General features: G+C 42.9%; 1 protein-coding gene and 1 long non-coding RNA gene across 3 annotated transcripts; one reads left to right on the top strand and one right to left on the bottom strand.

Moving 5' to 3' along the window:
- The first annotated feature begins 187 nt into the window (after positions 1–187).
- On the top strand, positions 188–12,264 carry mbtd1 (mbt domain containing 1). Of its 2 annotated transcripts, XM_079372063.1 has the most exons (17): positions 191–407; positions 2,512–2,716; positions 2,828–2,961; positions 3,052–3,166; positions 3,246–3,328; positions 3,415–3,532; positions 3,958–4,092; positions 4,183–4,271; positions 5,271–5,505; positions 5,855–5,910; positions 6,430–6,534; positions 6,612–6,759; positions 7,649–7,731; positions 7,968–8,202; positions 8,769–8,840; positions 10,163–10,318; positions 11,405–12,264. In XM_079372063.1, exons 1-17 carry the CDS (start codon positions 387–389, stop codon positions 11,521–11,523), a joined length of 2,109 nt encoding a protein of 702 aa, XP_079228189.1. In that variant the 5' UTR covers positions 191–386; the 3' UTR covers positions 11,524–12,264. The 2 variants fall into 2 exon arrangements, with proteins under 2 accessions (XP_079228190.1, XP_079228189.1); XM_079372064.1 differs by lacking the exon at positions 10,163–10,318 and having other exon boundaries at positions 188–407.
- Positions 12,265–14,246: 1,982 nt separating this feature from the next.
- LOC306842043 lies at positions 14,247–17,865 on the bottom strand. Its single transcript, XR_013781661.1, has 2 exons — positions 15,427–17,865; positions 14,247–15,396 (listed from the first exon to the last, which is right to left on the bottom strand). It is a non-coding gene; the product is annotated as an uncharacterized lncRNA (long non-coding RNA).
- Positions 17,866–21,238: the final 3,373 nt, after the last annotated feature.

Here is a 21,238-nt window from a genome sequence, read left to right as displayed (position 1 = left end):
TCAAGCTGCAGATAGTCTGCTGTAACTATGAAGAGATGGTGTGACGTTAATTATTATACATAACTTTTTATATGTTTTTTTTTTAATAAACTCAGCTGTTGGATAACATTCATTCATCTTCACTATTTGAGAGTCCTCTTGTTTTGTTTCTGTTGTGGGTCGATGACCTCCATTTTTCTGATCGACCAATCACATGAAAGTAGGTTACGCTAGCGCATGCGCAGAAGTGGCAGAGTAATTTGTTGATATCCTGCTTGGTAGTATTCATTTAGACTTTTTTTGTGTATTTTTTTTAAAAGGCACAGTTCTCCCCCGGCGTCACGGGGATTTTTTTATTTGCATTTTGGCAGCGTCGTTAAGGAGACAGAGATCTATATGAAGGGCTGATGGAAGACACTAGAGATCTGGTGAGTTTATTTTACATGTTTTAAGGCCCCGAGTTTTTCTTCAGAGAGGATTAGCTTCAGCTAGCTAGCTAGCTCCTCCTTTGTTGTTATCTCTGATGTTTTAGCTTCCGATACCAAATATCACACAGCTCCGTCTTACAATAATATATATAATATTAAAAAATACACCCTGCATGTTGCCACGGAGATGTTTGGGTGAAAGGTTGCTGAGTAGCTGAAGTTAATAAGGAGCCTTTGTGAATCACAAACAGGAAAAACTGGCTTCCGCTAGCTAGCATTGCTAACGGTGGCTAGCCTCGCTAACGCTAGCTTGTATCTAATAAGGCCACTCTTTATTGAAGCGCTTTGCTTCTTTATGCTTTTATTTATTTGTGCACAGTTACAGTTTTGCACGGTGTGTTTTTTTTGTCCTGAGGTGTGTTGTGAGTGTATTTTAGTTGTTTTCTTCTTGCAGCATCGCTGCAGACTGAATGTGTTTAGCTGTTAGCGCAGTTAGCATGTTAGCATGTCACCTGTGATGCTCAGAGAGGAAATGGTTGGACAGGTGTGTTTACAAAAATGTAAACTCAGATTAAACTGTTATGCATGTGCAGAAAAGTAAAGATCAGCATCACATAAAGACTCATTTAAAAAGCTGAAAGATGCCGACTTGAACATGTGGACTTTTAATAATAATAATTATTTATTATTTGCAGGCTGGTTAATGAATATGCTTCAGATCTGAAGGTTTTTTCAGTGTTTACATGAAGGCAGAGTGTTTAGGTTGATGTCAGAGGAGGAGGGTTACAGTTGATCCTTAGGATGCATTCTTCTTATTTACATCCACGGGGGGCGTGTCGTTTGATTTATTTACATTTTAGCAGGAAAATATTCTAAAACAGTGTGTTCATGTGTGCTCCTGTAGAAATGGTACATTTGGTACATGGATTTATAGTGTGTGTGTGTGTGTGTGTGTGTGTGTGTGTGTGTGTGTGTGTGTGATGAGGGTCAGACAGTAGGAGCCATAAATGTAAGTTAATAGTTTTAAACTCTTCCAAACGAAACGTGACGCTCCAGTTTGAGGAGACTCTGCAGCTTCACATGAAGACGATGGCGTGAACAAACTAAGAAGCACTTTTCACTAAAGATGGAGCGAGTTGTCACAGCGTTATTTCACAGTCATGGTTATGACACTGTGACAGCTGTTCTCGTTGTTTCGGCGTACAGTGATCTGTACCGCCCACTGGAGGGGGAGGAGTTTGTGACAGGTGTGTGAGTGGTCTGCAGTGTCGCTTCCTGCTGCTGTTTCCTGACCCTAGACTCATTGAAGTCCAGGATGAAGGGCAGACTGGCCCTCCTGCACACCTGATTGTCCGTTGTGGTCCGTGTCCGTCCTGTTTGGTGGCAGATCTGAACCAGACGGTGATGATGGTGTCTTTGACAGTAAATATTCTGATGCAGTAGATTTAAAAATAATGCATTTATGTGTGAGTGTTGTGGAGCGGGAGTGCCCACACGCTCTGTACCTGCAAGTGAAATGATCGATCTTGATTTTAGTCATGTAAATATCATCCTCTCATCTGTCATGAACCCCTGCACACTGTTTGAAAGTTTTGAACCCGGGACTCTGTGAGGAGATTCAAATCATGCGCTCTCGAGTCTGCTTATGAACTGAGCACGCTCGATAAACACCATGTGAAGCCGTGCATGTTGTATTACAACGTTATATTCACGAGGTAACCATGCTCAGGCCCAGTCAGTGATGAGAGTCGGTTGTCTCTCAGCCTGAAGGTCGAGGGTTCGATTCCCAGCTCCTGCAGACACATCTCCAGTGTTAGAGCTAGAGACTTAACCTCCTACTGCTTCCTCAGCGCTGTATGAATGGGATTAGTTACTTCTGATGGACTCTTTACACAGCAGTGTGTGAATGTGTCGGTGTGAAAGCGTTTTGAGGAGTCTGAAGACGAGAAAAGAATGATACAAACTCAAGTCCATTTAGCCTTTCCAAACATTTATACTGTTTTGGGACATTTCTGTTTTTAGCAGAGTCATGTTTAGGAGAGACAGTTGTTCGTTGCTGCGTCCCTCGGTTCTGTTCTGATGTTTGTTGTTGTTGTCTGTGAAGGCTGAACGAACCCCACGTTCAGAGCGTAAGCGGAGAGACTCGTTCGGGATGTTTGATGGCTACGACAGCTGCAGCGAGGAGTCCACCAGCAGCTCCAGCTCAGAGGACAGTGAAGACGAGGTGGTGCCCTCCATCCCTGCCAGCCTGCCCATCATCAAGAACAATGGTCAGGTGTACACCTACCCCGACGGCAAGGCTGGAATGGGTCAGTACCTGCACACTGTGCCTTCTGTGCTTTTTAAGGACACAGCCAGAAGATGAGATTATATGTATATATTTTATATATATATATATATTTGCTGTCTGTTTTTCACAGCCACTTGTGAGATGTGTGGGATGGTCGGAGTACGAGATGCTTTTTATTCAAAAACCAAGCGCTTCTGCAGTGTGTCCTGTTCCAGGAGTTATTCCTCAAATTCCAAAAAAGCTAGCATTTTGGCCAGACTCCAGGTAAGCAGAGTGCAAAGTTACTGCAACAAATATTTGAACATTGCAAAAACATTTTACTCAAATATTGTCTGCTTTGTTTGTTTTTTTTAGGGCAAACCACCGACAAAAAAGGCGAAAGTCTTACAGAAACAGCCTCTCGTGGCCAAGTTGGCAGCTTACGCCCAGTACCAAGCGAGTCAACAGAACCAGGCCAAATCGAAAGCCGGTAAGTTGCGCAAGAAGCACAAACAGTGGTTTCTATGGTAACCGTTTCCCATCCTGACGCTGTTTGTCGTCTCCGTCAGTGGTCCCCGCTGAGAGCTTCGACTGGGGCCGGTATATCTGTAGCAATAACACCGTCGGCGCTCCGGTCAGCTGCTTCAAACACGTACGTAAAAACTCGAGTGGAGTCGTCGGCGCGCACAGACGTGTTTCTTCTTTTCCCCTGAATAACTTCCCCGTGCTCTGCTTCAGGCGCCGATGGGCACGTGCTGGGGCGACATAGCGGAGGGAGTGAGGATCGAAGTGCTCAACTCCGACACCAACCTCTCCACGAAGGTGTACTGGATAGCAGAAATCGTTAAGCTAGCAGGTAAGGCAACGTGATAGAGATGCAAACACATGCTGCTGACTGAATGTGAGAGTGGCCGCTTGTCTGTGTCTACATGTCAGCCCTGTGATTGGCTGGAGAACAGTCCAGGTTGTAACACCGATCGACTCCAACCCCAAATAGCAAAAGCGGTATAAATGACTGAACAGAACCTCGAATCTCGGATTTTGTTGGTGTTTAAATATTTTGTTCACTGAAGAGTTTCTGGTTTTTCTATTTAAAAAAACACAACTAGAAAAAGCAGAAGTTTGTACAGCTGTAGACTGTCGACACCTTCTTCAGTTTCATGGTGACATCTGATCAGTGAGCGCGAGGTCTTTGAATGGAGGCTGCTTTGAAGGCTGTCGTTTCTTTTTTTTCTGAAGAAGATGTTTTAATGTGAAACTCTGTGATGTGTGTGTGTGCAGGGTTTAAGGCTCTCCTGCGGTACGAGGGCTTTGATAATGACACCAGTAAAGACTTCTGGTGTAACCTCTGCATCCCCGAGGTGCACCCGGTGGGATGGTGTGCGTCCAGTGGCAAACCCCTCGTCCCCCCCAAAAGTAAGTCTCGTGCATGAACCCTTCTTTCGTTTCTAACACTTCTGTTCTGGGATGTTCTGTTGAAGTAATTTTCTGTATTCTCTCTGACAGGCATACAGCATAAGTACTCAAACTGGAAAGCTTTTCTCGTGAAGCGTCTCACTGGAGCTAAAACACTGCCGCCCGACTTTAATTCCAAGGTGAAGCACTCGAATACCTTTTTATGAACCTGATGGAAATGGTTTTAAAGCTCAGAGCCGAAATTATAGATCTGATCCACCTGCTAGCTGCTCAGTGTTTATTATCAAACTTATGAGGCTGTTTTGAATCCTGAGCAATATTTTTGTGTCTACATGTCTTATTGTTAACAGTACGAATAGAAAGTGTTTGATTTCATTACGTAAATGACCTTTAACTGATCTGTGCTGGCACGGCCCGTTTTGGACGCCCCTGGGTTTGCCAGATATGAGAGCAGTTATCAGGTGAACAGGTGTTGCAGCGATGGAAGCGGGCAGTGGAACTGCTTCAGATAGAAGTGATTGTACCCGAGCTAAAAAGCCTCTGCATGTTTCTAATAAGCTCCAGCAGCAGAAAGCTGCTCAAACTAGGATCAATGTTGGAGATGAAACATGGAGAGAGGTTAGAACGCAGAAAGCTTTACAGACCCATGCAGAGCTGGCTAAACACTGAAGCTACAGTGTCCACCACATGCAGAGCTGGCTAAACACTGAAGCTACAGTGTCCACCACATGCAGAGCTGGCTAAACACTGAAGCTACAGTGTCCACCACATGCAGAGCTGGCTAAACACTGAAGCTACAGTGTCCACCACATGCTGAGCTGGCTAAACACTGAAGCTACAGTGTCCACCACATGCTGAGCTGGCTAAACACTGAAGCTACAGTGTCCACCACATGCAGAGCTGGCTAAACACTGAAGTTACAGTGTTCACCACATGCAGAGCTGTGAGAGAGGAGGGGGGGAGACAGCTCTCTGGGATGATTAGAGTTTAGACTGTAGTACTCATTTTAAACACTAGGGGGCAGAGGTACATACGGCTCCTTCAAAGGATCAGATGCTTTTTGGAACCAGAAACTTCTGCTTCCGTTGATCTTCTGCTGCATCTCGCGCTGACGAGTTATACAAACTGACTGCTTCCTGTGCTTTAATTCCCCCGATGTGTCTTTTTATTCTCCACAGGTACATGAAAACTTGCAGTTTCCCTTTAAGAAGCTGATGCGCGTGGAGGTGGTGGATAAGAACTACCTGTGCCGGACACGGGTGGCGCTGGTGGAGCAGGTGATCGGAGGTCGCCTCAGGCTTGTGTACGAGGAGAGCCAGGACCAAACGGATGACTTCTGGTGCCACATGTTCAGCCCGCTCATCCACAGCATCGGCTGGTCGAGAAGCATCGGACACCGCTTCAAACGATCCGGTGAGTCTGGAAAATACAGCGACGCGTCAGTTTGTGTTTCTGACTCTCCTGCCCTCCGCAGCTACAGCCCGCTGACTTTCTGTTACAAAGAAAGATTTCACCAGAAAACTCCAGCTGTATAGATAAATGAGCAAATCAATTACTTTGAATGAAATGCAAACGGGTGGATCAGTTGTATTTTCTGTCCCCTCTCTGACCCGACACAGTCATCTCGAGGTTTCTGCCTCTTAAAGGACATGAGTGACACTGTGACTGTGCTGAATGTGGCTCTGAGTATATTTGGCGCTGATTGATTGAGTGGAAACTGATGCTGAGACTAATTTCGATTTGCTGTTTCATTTTATTTTAGATGTAACAAAGAAGATCGAGGGTCAGGCTGATGCTCCTGCACAGTACTTCCAAAAGGTAAGAAAACACCTCAGGACATTCTCTCCCAGCTTTCCGCCTCTTTAGTGCGGCCGCTCCGAGCGCTCGACTTGACCTTCTCAGAAAGGCGCTGATGATGTCACACCGGCGCTCTTTTTCCAAATGTTTGATATTCTCCGTGGTTTGGCCTCCCTCCCTTCTCTGCTCGAGCTGCATTCACCTGCGTCGCTGTGTTAGCATGCTAATGTTAGCACGCCTGGGTTAGCTCACAGCTTCATATTGCACATGAATTGAGACAAGTCTGATGTAAAGACACTTAGGAGACATCTAAATTAGCAGCGAGCAGGGTCATGACCCGGCAGACTGGATTTCTTTCTGTGTTTAAGTTGTCACATGTTGCTTTAAAGTTCTGCTCAGGTAAAAAAAATTCGCATATATTTCCAGCGGTCTATTTTTATACAAATTTGTTTTAAATAATTTGACTCGTCGTGAGATTACGTCTCTCTGATTTAATGCTGATGGTCGCCGGCTCGTTGTCGACCTGTCTGTGTTGACCAGGTGAAAGACGTGGACCAGAACGGGGAGTGGTTCAAAGACGGGATGAAGCTCGAAGCCATCGACCCCCTCAACCTCTCAGCTATATGTGTAGCCACTGTAAGAAAGGTGAGTCTCTGACGTGGCCCGGTGCGTCGTGCAGATTCGCCGATGAACGCCGTCGGTAACGACTCCGTCCTCTGCAGGTGTTGGCAGACGGGTACCTCATGATCGGGATCGACGGATCGGAGGCGGTGGACGGATCAGACTGGTTCTGTTACCACAGCACCTCGCCCTCCATCTTCCCTGTCGGCTTCTGTGAAATCAACAGCATTGAACTCACGCCCCCTAGAGGTGACGCACTGCACGCTCATATCTCTGTTACCTTCACTCTTTCAGAGACGAGGCTTCCGGCTTGAATTAAATGAGTTTTGTGTGAGAGCGCAGCTGCATATAATCAGGAGAAATCACCTCGAGGGAGTGGGGGGGGGGGCGCCATACGCTGTCTGCACGCCACCAGTACGGTCTCCTTGCATGTGACAAACTGCTGCAGTCTGTTGTTGGACGCTTCTTGGTTCTTAGTAGTGTTATAATGAAGACCACGCTAACCGAGACCCCGACATGCCCCGAGACCAGAGTGCTCAGAGACAAGTCTGAGACGCTTAGGGGGCGGAGACCGAGAAATGACCAAGACCAAAAATATCAATGAAACCAAAGAAATCTCGTGTGCAGGGGGCGTTTCACTCGCTGAGACTGAAACACGGGGAAGGATGCTGCCGTCACCTGGGGGATTCAGATAAAAATAATGAATTCAAGTTGTTCTTTTAGAAAGAGGCGTTTCCTTTTTAACCACAGTGATGACGGGAAAACAGCCCATCAACGGTGGTCCAGTCTGAGGTCGAGTCAAAAGTGGTGTCGAGATCAGTCTTCAGATCAGTTTTGAGTAAACTCGTCGTTAGTATTTAAATGTAATTTTTTTTTATCATCGTGATAATTTTACTTTATTAATGCATCATCATATTAAAATATGCTTTTTAAAGTTTTTTTTTTTTTTTTATGTATTTAATTATGATTGTTGGTTGAAAAGACTTGGCGATCTGAAGATTAGACTCACCTGTCGTAGCCCGGCAACGGTTGCTATGAGAGGGGGTCTCTCTGTTCGGTGTGGTCACTTTGAATTAGTGTGAAAGTTTTGATTTGAGTCCCGCTTTGTTTCATGGCTGTTCTGCTCTCCGCTCCTCAGGGTACACTAAACTGCCATTTAAATGGTTCGACTACCTCAGAGAAACGGGATCAATCGCTGCTCCTGTCAAGCTCTTCAACAAGGTGGGCTTCATCGACTCTCCCTGACCACTTGATCTCTGCTTATCAATAACCCCTGAATGGTTTCACATCCTAAACCTCTCAGATGGCTGCAGGAAATTAAACCTGTGCAGATTTTGAGGCTGTTTGTCAGGTGCTCTTATTGTGAAGGGTTTGGTTTAACTTCCTGTGAGGTGTGTTTCTTTCCCTCCCTCTGTCTGATTGGTTGATCTTATGTCTCGATGTTCCGTCTTCTGTAGGAGGTTCCCAATCACGGTTTCCGGCAGGGTATGAAGCTTGAGGCCGTGGATCTGATGGAGCCGCGGCTGGTGTGCGTTGCCACGGTGACGAGGATTGTGCACCGGTTACTGAGGATCCACTTCGACGGCTGGGAGGACGAGTACGACCAGTGGGTGGACTGCGAGTCACCTGACCTGTACCCGGTGGGCTGGTGTCAGCTGACGGGCTACCAGCTGCAACCGCCCGCCTCGCAGAGTGAGTGAGGACCCGACCGCACGCAGAACCTGAAATATCTGCTCACCGAAGGGACAGACGGCAGTTTAGTTTATTTATTCAAAGAACAGAAAAAAAGCCATTAAAAATAAATCACATGTGCAGCTGAGGTAGAAACCACGAGGGCTTATCTCAAAACCTCAACTTCACAGATTGAAATAAAATCAAAATTAAATTTTACCCAACTGAAAAATACAAACAATAATGAAAAAAAGATCAGTTTGTAGATACCAGATGGCAACTGACATGAAGCCAAATAAAAAAAAAGGTCATATGTTGGAGTGTTTTTGGTGAAGTGTTGTTGTAATTCCCGTTCTGGCCACAGGAGGGTGTAGCGCACCATAATGCCATAGATGGATATTCCTATACAAACTAAACAATAATGGAAAAGTGGGATTAAGAACACGAGAGCTCATCATGTGGGTGTTGTTTACACACTCGTATGTTGCACTCTCTGCCGTCCTCAGGTCTCCACGTGGAGACGGGACAATAAAAGCTGCCAGTGAAATAAAAAAAACTTCATGTCTCAACTTCCTGTCTCCTTTCAGGTAACAGAGAAATGCCTCAGTCGGTGCCCAAGCAGAAGAAAAAGGCTCAGCAGTACAAAGGCCAAAAGAAAAGTGAGTGATCCTTCTTTTAACGCTGACGTCTTTCTTTTTGTTTTTGTTCCTCGTCCTGTCACTGGTTTCACTGGTTTCACTGGTTGTGGAGGCTGTGCTGCTCTCTGAACGCTCGTCTGTTTAGTGTGACTGTTCAGCTGACCTCTGGAGTCGCACAGCAGGGGGGTCTGTTACCTTTATTATTATTATATATATTTTTTTGGTTACTTGTTAAAAGGAAGCCTTTGAAACGTAGCGTCGGCGTTTGAGATCCTCGAGGTTTATGTGAGAGCAGAAGGTCTCGTTCTCCCGTCACAAACACGGACGCTAACGCTAAGTCGGGACATGCTCATAGGGAAGTCTGAAGCTGCCAACATTAAAGACTCTGTGTCATGATTTGTCTTTTGTACATAAAGTATGACGAGGACTCAAACCCGATTGGTCAACATTTAAGAGGACAGATTCAAAGCCTCATCAGCAGTTTGAACTCATGTGTTTCCTGTAGGACGCCAGTGGCTGATAACGCAGCACACTATAAGAGCCGTGAACGATTCTGCCATGGAGGCGTCAGCTCACCTTTCTCTCCTCCTCACCTGATCCTCCTCTTTCTTTTCATCCTCACATTTCTCTGATTTATCTTCATTTAATTTCGTCAAGCATTTTGCAGCCCTGTTCAGAAAAGTGCTGTATAAAAACAAAGTGTAGTGTTGTTATAATGTAGAAGTCATCTCGTCTGGGTCAGAGGTCAACATGACATAAATAAATCTGTTCGATCAGACCAGGAAGCTGTTTGCCGTTTCCTTCACTCAGATAGTTTAATAAATAATTTCTTCAGATTTTTAAACTGTCATTAAAAACATTTAAAGTCAAGTTGAGTTTCTAGTGATACAGAATGAGAGCTGTGAGTTAGCTTCAGTGCTAACTAATCCACTCGCACACGTCTTAGCCGGGGTCTCATGGGTCGTGTGGCTGCAGGAGCTGGGGATTGAACCCCCCCCCCCCCCGACCTTTCAGGTGACAGATGACCCAGAATACTTTGTTCTTCTTTTAGTGATCAACGTTTGGTGTCGTCACGTGAACGTGGCTCTCAAAAATATTATCTGACTTTAATATGGGCAGCCTTAGACTCCTAAACCCGCCGTGCTCTTCTGCTGCGATGTCCTGACGGCGTACCAGGGGCTTATTCAGAGGGTCATCTTCATTGGTTTTCAAACGACAAATTCCACCTTTTTTCACTTTCCTTACCGACACAAACTGCAGAAGTCTTTTTGCGGCTGAATTGAATTGAACCCATGTGTGTGAAAAGCCCCTGGTAGCTCACCCGAGTCTGGCTTGGTGTTTAGAGAGGAAGATTCCGGTTGGTCGACGGCCCTTCAGTCAGGCAGGCAGGAGGAGGAGCAGCTTCTCAGGGGACGAAGAGCAGAGTCCGCCCCCTTACCCTGCCCAGGGGCCCACTCGGCCCCGACCCCGAACCCACCTCCACCAAACCCACAAATCAGGTAACGTCTCACTAACGATTGAACCGGCACAGCGCAGAGTGTCCCGGGACTCGCAGGAGGGGGGGTCCTCTGAGTCCGGCTCTCAGGGCCTCGCTGCTGCTGCTGCATGTTCTTCTCTTCAATGTTCTGTGTTCTGTCATCAGTGTTTCCTCACGTCAGCAGGAATCTTCTTATTCTCCCTCTTCACCTTGAACAAGTCTCACAGCATGTTGATTTCATTTTAACATATTTTTTTGAAGCAGTTTTTTTCTTGATGTTTTAAACTCTTGTGAGATTCACATCAAAGGGAACTGTATTTTTATTTTTATTTATTTAAAAAAAGAAAGGTACAAAACTTTTGGAACAAAATTCCTGCAGGAAAAAATCCTCCAATCAGAAACCGTCCTTTAGAAGTTCCCTTCCAGTCTGTAACAAACCCGACATGTTTTTACTATTCAAAGATTGGACGTAGCCGTCCTCAGCGTGTCTGCCTGTGTTTGTGTGGAGACAGACGGCTGACAGTCTTATTAATCGATAGCAGATGTTGATCTCTGGGATCATGTGTCATTTTAGCGAATGATCCTGGACGAATGACGTCAGAGTGTCATTAATTAGTGTTGTTTAGTTCAGGTAGTGAAAACATTTTAATGACATCAAACAAAGTCACTCTGTGTTAGAAGTCGGGATCATGGGAGTCAGACCAGTTCAGGACCAGGATCTAAAGTTGGAAGGAGGCGTTTGCCTGCAGGGATCAGCTTGTTTCGGCCCAAAATTCCCAAAATTGTGTACTTTTTTTTTTTTTTTTTGTTTTTATTATTCAAGCGGTGTCCAGGTGTAAAAAGAACGCCATCACCTGGAAGAGGCGTCCTACTTTATTTTACGTGCAGGTGCATGAACACAAGTGGCTCATCTGTGCTGCTGCTCTCTCTCTCTCTCTGTCTCTCTCTCTCTCTCTCGTCTCTCTCTCTGTCTCTGTCTCTGTCTCTCTCTCTGTCTCTCTCTCTCTCTGTCTCTGTCTCTGTCTCTCTCTCTCTCTCTCTGTCTCTCTCTCTCTCTCTGTCTCTCTCTCTCTCTCTCTCTCTCGTGTGTCTCTGTCCCGCTCTTCAGAGTCTCTCCTGCGGATGAAAGAGGAGGCGGCCGAGGTGGACGAGTTCACCTTCTCGCAGGGCACCTCGGACCAGGAGAGCAACGGCTCAGGCAGCTACTACATCAAACAGGAGCCCTGAGGACGCGCGGCCAGGACGGAGCAGGGCGACCCGGGTCAGGACACACCCCCAGCCAGGATCAGGAGAGTCAAACAAGCCTCAGATCACACTCAGACCAACGACGCAGACGTGTGGATTCACGAGAGCGCCACGCTGCACAAAAGGGCGGAGTTAAGGAGCACCCACCCCCCCACCCCGTTTTCCAACCTTGTAGCTGTTTGTGCACTCGATCACTCCCAACACGTGTGTGATGGAGGCGTTTGGGTGCACGCAGGGTCGGGCGATTTCATCCTCGGGTGATTCGTGATTCTTCTCCTCTCCGGTCTGATATCCGCCATTTTTTTTTTTGATGGATTAAAAAAAATAAAACAAATTTTTTCTACCAAAAAATGGGGGTGGTGCACTCTGGACCAGAGACCTGTAGAAACTGTGAGAACCTTTTATTGAGCCAGGTCTTTCGATGTCCTTCTTTTTTTTTTTTTTTTTCTTCTGGTTTTTTTTTTGTTTTCAGGTCAGAGAGTCAGCCACTGAACGGCCTGAGGAGCGGCGAGGCTGGCAGGAAGAGGAACAGCTCTGTATATTTTGATTAATTTCTTCTGAACATTTTTTGCCAGCTGGACTTTTACTTTGTTTATAGTACTTGAAATATTCCCCCCCCTCCTTGATTTTGTTTTTTTATTAATGTACTTATTTTGCATTTACACATTTGGTGGCTGCGTGGGAAAGTTAACGTGCGTTGTTTCATAAAAGTGATTATATTCATATAGTATGTGAAGGCTTATTGAAAAAGAATGACAGAGTTTAGATTTTAATGATTCATTGAAGAGACAGATCGGTCTGTTTGTTTCTCGCTCTCGGCCTGAAGACAGCGGCGCTCATCATTTCTGCTCCAAACGTCGCACAAACAAAGTTCAGGCTTTTGGAAGCGGTGAAAGATTTTTAGGAAAGCTTTCAGGGGACGATAAAACGAGAGGGGGGAGAGAGAGAGAGGAGCAGAACCGTTTTCAGTTTTTGAACTCAAAACGATTAAAAAGAAGTGAAACATTTTCACATGAAGCTGCTTCTGCTGACATTTTGTGATTACATATAAAAATAACTTAAAATTCAGAGAGAACCGTGGAGGAGATTGGCAAATCAATAAAAACAAAAACGTCGTCCATCTGGCGCTCATCACAAACGATCCTGTGAGCGGGAAAGAAGTTGTTTTTTTGTGCTCACGAAAGCTGAACTTGTGCTTGAGAACTTGCTCACGTTGTGTTTCCTCGTGTGATGCAGGATTCTTTCTCGTGCACGAAACAGTCGAGCAGCTCGCGTCTACGTAACGTCTGAGCACGGCGTCCTAAAATCTTCCTCTTTGAAGCATTTCTTAAAGAATCCGTTTCCTCTCCTTGTGGCCTCTCAGTAATAGTTTTGGCGCCGCTTTAAGCGTGACCACGCCTCCTGCAGACCTTTGGTCGAACTCGTCCTCCTCAATGACTTTATTCAAGAAGAGATATTTCTCTTAAACATTCCTTCTCATTAGCACTGTTTGTGTTGTATTAACGTGATTATCTGTTTTGTTGTTGTTTACGTTCACGTTCTGTGACTCCGCCCACTAAACACGCTTTCTGCTGCCGAGTCGACGGATGGCTGTCACAGCCGAGCTCCCACTGTAGCACTTAAAGAGGAGCGTGTTTTTCATTTTTGAACTAAAAGTCTTGCAGGAAGCTTTAAGATGACCTTCAGAATAAAAGCATCGAGCTCTGTGTGTAATGTGGAGCAGAAATGAGGTCGCACGCCGAGATGAGGAGAAACAAACGTGACTGAAAGCGAGCAGCAGGATTTCACCTTCCTCTGACACGTTTTACTCCAACTGTCTCACCGCGCTGCACGGAGGAGAGCCGGGAACGTTTGGACGGTCACGTGACCAGCGTTGACCTCGATGCTGGATGCGTGACTCGCGTCGAGTTTCGCTCCGGCTGCGGCTCCACATCCTGACAGATGTGTTGGTGTCAGGTCTGCAGAGTGTGCAGCGCACAATAACCACACTCAAGCTTTGTGCGATTGGAGCTTAAAAATGATCTGATGTTTTTATTTGGATAATGCATCAACAACAAAGAGAACCAATAGTTTGAAGCCGTAAATAAAGGGAAAAACAAGATTCAAAATTCTCACTTTTTTTTTAGAGGTCAACATTTCTTTTTCATTCTCAGACAGAACTTCAGAACAATTCAAGAGTTTAGTTTTAGTTTGTTTATAAATCATAATTTTCAGAATAAAGTGATTCAAGATGTTTTTGTGAAATCTGAACATAGAGATAAAAACCTTTTATTTAAACTTTAATTTTCGTCTATTTTTATCATCTAAAAAAAAAAAGGCTTCTGGAAATGTAAATCAAGTTATTTTCCAGATGCTTTGTTGTCAGCGTAAAAATCAAAATCTGATATTGTGAATTTGTAGATTAAATCATCCTTGTATTCTTTTTGTTGATGCATTACTAAAATAAAAACAGAATTGTTTCTTAAGAGTTCAACATTTTTAAAGTTGACTCCAGTTGCACGGATTGAGCGCGGGTCGTCTCGAGCCTCCGTACAAGCAAGGTCAGACGTCATCGTTTTATTGAGAGAAAAAGAAGATAAAAAAAAAATAACATGGTGAAACGGTCTCATCATCAAACATCTGCATTGTCATTTAAAAAAAAAAAAAAAAAGAATTTATTGAATATTGTATTCGGGTCATATGCAAAGCGTGGTTTTTTTTCTCTCCTCTATCGTTGTCATGTTGGAGCCATATGTATGCAAGCTAGTCGATGATTCACCTGAGCCACAGAATAATGACGACACGGGAACACTGCACTGCTTTTTCCAAGAGTCTCTCCGAGCGAGGGCGGCATTTTAAAACAAGGATCTAAAGAAAGTGGCATAAATACACAGATTCTATACTTCTATAAAGATATATATTCCTCATGACTCTGATGGTATGGACGAACACATCCTGAGAAGTCAGCGAGTCGTGTTCAGGCGTGAAACAGACGAGTCCCTGTTCATTCTTCTTACGGATAGATTTGTTGCAGCTGTTTATCTCTACTACCTCCTGATGCTAGCCACGCTCTGCTAAAACACGAGTGTGATGGAAGACTATGGCGGTGTGTTAGCATATGCAAATGAAAATGATTTAAAAGAAATAAAAAAAAGACTAGACACCAAACAGAAGAATGACATCCCAACAGCACACGAGGTAGTCGTCTAATTTGAGCGATGCAATAATAATATAGAGCCCGTATTATTTTGCTATGGTAAATACAAAACTTATAGCACCCTCAAATGTCATGATCACTACATTAATATAATTAACATATGAGATAATTTAACAAAATACTATTGTGTAACTGTGATTGTGTTTGTGAGTAAGGGTTCATATACTGAATACTGAAGAGTCCGTGTGGAAGTGCAGAGCGCATTAAAAACTTCTCAGTGCCGGGATACAAAAAAAAAGAAAAAAAAAGATCCATGGTTTCTCTTTCTGCCAGTAAGGTTCATGATTCAATTCTCAGGAAGTTTGTGTTTTCTTTTCTTCTTCCTCTTTTTTATTCGTTTGGATGTAAAAGGTTGTGATGACAGATCTGAATCAGCTGTGTTGGAAACGCTCGAAGGTGTCTTCGTTTGTGTGCGTCGTCCGTGTGGAAGCAAACGAAGAGTCAGAAACTGAAACGGATGCGATCAGTTCATGTTAAACTCAAACGTGTGACACTAAAATCCAGTTAACTATGACGTATGATCATGTAAAGGAAGAGTGTGCGACATGTAGTCCTGACTGGCTCCAGTGAGGGAGAAGCTGGAGTCCTGCTGGCTGTGTTGTTGTCAGAGCTGTGTTTACATGGACGGGACGGCCGGCTCCTCCCCTTGTGTATAAAAGCTGTTTGAGTCAAGAAGAAGAAGAACATACTCACTGATTATTTGACTGTCAGCGTTTATAGATCACGCTCGTTTGGTTTCAAATCAAATGTGAAGCTACGAGCTAACTCAAGAGCGCTAACGTTAGCCACAGGTGGCCACGGGTAATTTAAAAAAATAATAATTACAAGCTCAAGAGGAGTGTGGTCGGAGGCTTGTTGCTTCAGAGTAGCAAGCGTTTGTTTTGGTTTCATGCTACAGCTCAAGGGCGCCATCTAGTGGATTAAAAAGTCGCACATTCTTCCTTTAATAAAGTAAAAGAAAAAATATAATAACCATATTTTTTAATCTTAAGTTTCACACCTTGTTGGACTAAGTTCTCTAAGTGTATGTTGTTGTAATACTCATGTTTGGCCACTAGAGGCTGAAGTACACCGCCCTCCCATGTTCTCACTAATCAAAGTAACTTGAGGGAGTGAGCGAAGAGACAACTTCCTGTCCACCTTCTTATCACATGTCAAATACAGACCGAGGAAGGCTTTAATTTAAAGAAAAAATAAATCAACGGTGAAATATAAAGACGAGGCAAGAAAGATTATTTTGTCAAACGGAGACTTTTTTATCGAGGCTTTCTGACATTTTTTTCTCACTTTAATCTTATTTTGTTTTAATCTGTAATCCTGCGTTTAAAAAAACAAATTTGGTTTTAAAAAATGGATTTTACTCCTGTTATTATTTAAATGTTGCACCCTCATCGTCATCTTTAACAACACAAATTATAATTTTGACTGTTAAATTTCCACACTCGAACACCATCTGGTGCTGGAAAAAGGATTGGAGCCCAATCACACAAAAAAAAAAACTACTTAAGGACGTCAGGGTGACTTTGTTTATTACATTTGAAATGTTATTTTCTAAAAGAATAAAAGTCCAATATGAGGTGTTAATGTTTTAAAAGTGTTCGGTGGGTTTCAGACTCACTTCTTTGCTTCCATATTCAGTCCTTTCATGATTTGTTGTCACTTTCTCAAATCTGTCTTAATGTTAAATTCTGTATTTCACTGATTTCTAAAAAAAACAATGTTTTATATATTTTTTTGAGTGTTTGATATTTGCTTTTCTGGTGACTTTCTGTGTCCCTCTCGTTTGTTAACGGGCTGTTTTTTTCGTAATCTTACTCGTCTCCTGAACAGATTGGAAAAACAAAGCTCAGCAGAAAGCTTCGTCGACCAAACGAGCAATAAAAGCCAGAGCGTCACAATCATTAGAAACCAGATCGGGTGTCAGGTGTGCGGGAGGTTTTCTTTTTTTTTTTTGTTCCTCTGAAGTTGAAAGGCAGAAAAGAAGCATTACAAGTTTTTCATGACCAAACTGCATTAATAACTTAGTAAACAACAAAAAAGACTGTTTTATGGACTAACTGCTGCTAACCTTCCTCGAGATAAACCCTCCAAAAAAACCGAATCAAATGCACAATCAACACTGTTTTGGATCTTGTGTTTCTCACTTTTCCTTGTAGATATTTAACTTTCTTGTTTCACCTTTGATCCCCAAATCATCAAACAGTGGAACAAGTTTCACTCCATCCACGGGTAGCCGAGTATTTAAAGAGTTTGGGCGTCAGTCTCTGCAGATTGATTGGTTTGGGATCGGGTGCATCGATCAACAGATTAGCATGTAGAACCGAACGCGTTGTGCTGATGTCGTGCCGAGCTTGTGGTTTGTTTGTTTTTTTGTTGTAACCGTCTTTGTTCTCCAGTCTGTCGTTTTTGTTTTTCCTCCTCCACTGTGGTCGGGAAATGTATGGAAGCCCAAGTCGGCCATGATAGTGCCGAAACAGTCTCCAGACCACTTTTTGAAGGTCTTGGTCTCGTCTGGGAATCAAAAGCATTTTTATTTGGTCTTTGCAGACTCCAGACTCTAAATCAAAAACCACCACTCATTAGAAAGTTAACGCCCCCTTCCTATAAGAACGACTAACATCAGCTCATTCACATTTAGATTTCTATCCCCCGTTTACAGTCGGCTGCTGCGGCCTTGGTCTAGATCCCTAAATGTCTTGGACTTGTCTTGGTCTCGGAGAACCTCTGGTCTCAATCAGTGCGGTCTTGACTTCGACACGACCGCCGTGACCTTTAAAATGTGCACGATAAATCCCAACACTCTTAAATCCAGACCATCCAGCGCGACGGCGTGAGATCATTTCCCTTCGCTCTGTCCAACAGAACGATCCGAGCAGTCTGAAGGTGACCTCGCGTTTACACAGTTAGCATCGCAGCGCCGCTTGAGCGTCTCACCCTGAGCGTCTCACCCTGAGCGTCTCACCCTGAGCGTCTCACCCTGTGAGCGTCTCACCCTGAGCTTCTCACCCTGTGAGCGTCTCACCCTGTGAGCGTCTCACCCTGAGCGTCTCACCCTGAGCTTCTCACCCTGAGCGTCTCACCCTGAGCGTCTCACCCTGTGAGCGTCTCACCCTGTGAGCGTCTCACCCTGAGCGTCTCACCCTGTGAGCGTCTCACCCTGAGCGTCTCACCCTGTGAGCTTCTCACCCTGAGCGTCTCACCCTGTGAGCGTCTCACCCTGTGAGCTTCTCACCCTGAGCGTCTCACCCTGTGAGCGTCTCACCCTGTGAGCGTCTCACCCTGAGCGTCTCACCCTGAGCGTCTCACCCTGAGCGTCTCACCCTGAGCGTGCACGAGAAGTAAAGATGTCCGCCGTGTTTGTTTGTTGGTGAACGGGCTTCCATAGAGGGTACCTGTTTGAGGTCACACCTGATCAGGTTTTTTTCCACTGGCGCTGACGGGGAGCAGGCTGGAGTCTTCTTTTCTTTTGTGTTCTTGGATACTAACACGGGTCTTTTGTATGTGATATCCCCCTCATTATATTAAACCATTATATCGTGGTGCTATATATATTTGATAAAAATGATGACTAAATGTATCGGGTTTGCTATCGTCTGAAAATAATTGTGAGAGGAGAGGGTTGTTGTGAAAAATTTATTTTGGATACAAATGAAAAAAAAAAAAAGTCTATGTTAATAGTTATAAATCTATTGATATTAACACTGACCCCCTGAGGTACATTATTAGATTGCAGTTGAAAGTTTGTACATCTTTTTGATAGTGTATACCAGTTTCCTTTCATATGGTAAATTTGTGCTGTGATCAAGCTTTGATAGACTTTGTAAATAAAGCCAAATGTTTGGATTATTATATCGGTTGTAATGAACGGCTTCTTTGTTTACAAGCATTGCAAACTGTTTCCGCATGGCTGTGAAAGTTTATCTGGTGATTTTTTTGTAAGATCTGACTTTTACACTGAATAAAAAGGCTTATGACTTCAAACACTGGAGATCCATCGAGTTGTTTTTTTTTTTTTTTTTTAACCCAGGCAGACAGGCAGCAGTCATGACAACTTCCTGTTCCACGCTGAAGAAGAGCGTCTGTGTGAAGACGGGTTCAAAGGATGAGAGGCGGGTCAGGATGCCTCAATCCAATAAGGAGACCTGAGTAAAGGGGCAAAAGGTTTATTTAGTCTTCAATAACAAGGTTAAAACACACACACACACACACACACACACACACAAGATGTTTGAACATCATTGTTGAATCTAAGCCACGAAGAATACAGGCAGTTCTGAAGGCTGAAGGGGGGTGACAGAAGCTGAACGCTTAAAGATGCTTCACATGCATTTCACTTTGCACTTGCAAAAGGTCAAGGTTGAATCAATAAGAAAATCTCATTAAAGTCGTCCTCACTCCCCTCAGTTTTCCCCCTCGTTAAAGCGAAGATGATCTGTGAATCACTTTGAGCTTTTCCAGAATCTAGTCTGAACTTTGAGGGGAATTTCTTTATAAACATTTAAGAATTTGGTCAGTAGGAGGCTTTGAGACGACGTGTGAAAGCATGCCTCACTCTCATGTCTGACACACAATGGGCAAAACACCTAAATCCTCCAAAAATCAAACTTCACATTCACAATAATGTAATTTCTTATCAAAATGGTATTTGGTTTTTAAATGACTCACACACACTATCATATGAATAGTCATTTAAAAGAACTAGCTGAACACTGATGTGCTCAATATAAAACACTATGATGAATGAAAAACACGTCTTCTCCATTCATCATGATGACTTAGGCCTTTTTTTATTCAGTGTTTCACTACTACAGACAGTACATACATAAGTGTGTTATAAAAATATTGTTTTTATACTCAGAACACACAAATACCTGATCAAATCCATTTTATATTTCCCACAAAAACCAACTAATACAAGATCGCACAGACAGAAGAATTTAATGTAAACAGTTACAGTAAAAAAATAAACTATGCTGCATCCTCTCTTCTATTTAGGTCTGGCCACAGCAAATCATCCACATCGCAAGCAATGTTTTCCCTGGCCAAGCAGCGAGGGAGTACTCAGTATTTTATTTTGAAAAATCTGAAAGAGGTGACAAATATGTTTCAATAGATCCTTGTACCCAAGGGCCCTGACTATTACCCCTGTGATTTTTAGCAGATTTTATTGTACAGTTGTTGAGAAAATTAAAGGTGAATTCCGCCAATTTTTCATGGACAGATAAAAAATGTTATTTATATTCAATATTTTATTTTGAAAAATCTGAGAGAGTTGACAAAGATCTTTCAATGGATCCCTATACCCAAGAGCCCTGACTATTATTCCTGTCATTTTCAGAAGATTTTACTCTACAGTTTTCATGTCAATTAAAGTTTAATTCTGGCAGAACTTTTAGTTATATTCAGTATTTTATTTTGTTTTATCTGAAAGAGGTGACAAGATGTTTCCATGGATCCTTGTACCCCATGGCCCTGACTATTACACCTATAATTTCCATTAGATTTTACAGTGCAGTTTTTGAGGAAATGAAAGGTGAATTCTCCTAATATTTTGGTCATATTCAATGTTTTATTTTGAAAATTCTGAAAGAGGTGACAAAGATGTTTCAATGCTATGTCATGTTTGTATATATTTCGACATAGGTATGTATGTCCTTTTTGTACTTTTTTCGACATGGGTAGGTATGTGTTTTTTTCATTTTTATATGGGTAGGTATGTCATTTTTTTATATTTTTTGACATGGGAAGGTATGTCGTTTTTAGATATTTTTAGACATAGGTATGTATGTTGATTTCTAATTTTTTTGACGTGGGTAGGTATGTTGTTTTTTATTATTTTTACTTTGGTAGGTATGTAGTTTTTTTATTTTTTCAACATGGGTATATATGTCGTTTTTTTATATTTGTCGACATGGGTAGGTTTGTAATTTTTTTACTTTTTTCGACATGGGTAGGTATGTTGTTTTTTAAAAATATTTTTCGACATAGGTACGTATGTCTTTTTTTGCTTTTTTCAACAAGGGTAGGTGTGTTGTTTTTGTATATTTTTTGACATAGGTATGTATGTTATTTTTTTATCTTTTCAACATGGGTAGGTATGTCGTTTTTTACTTTTTTCGACATGGGTAGAAATGTCGTTTTTTAAATATTTTTTGACATGGGTAGGTATGTCGTTTTTTTATGTTATTCAACATAGGTATGTATGTCGTTTTATGTCCTTTTTTCGACATAGGTAGGTATGTCGTTTTTAGATATTTTTAGACATAGGTATGTATGTCGATTTCTAATTTTTTTGACATGGGTAGGTATGTTGTTTTTTATTATTTTTATTTTGGTAGGTATGTCGTTTTTTGTTTTTTTTCGACATGTGTAGGAATGTTGTTTTTTTATATTTTTCGTAATGGGTAGGTTTGTCATTTTTAGATATAGGTATGTATGTCAATTTCTAATTTTTTTGACATGGGTAGGTATGTCGTTTTTTATATTTTTCAACATAGGTTT

Source organism: Symphodus melops (genome assembly GCF_947650265.1).
Source record: "Symphodus melops genome assembly, chromosome: 21".
Lineage (NCBI taxonomy): Eukaryota > Metazoa > Chordata > Actinopteri > Labriformes > Labridae > Symphodus > Symphodus melops.
This window is presented reverse-complemented; position numbering and strand designations above follow the sequence as displayed.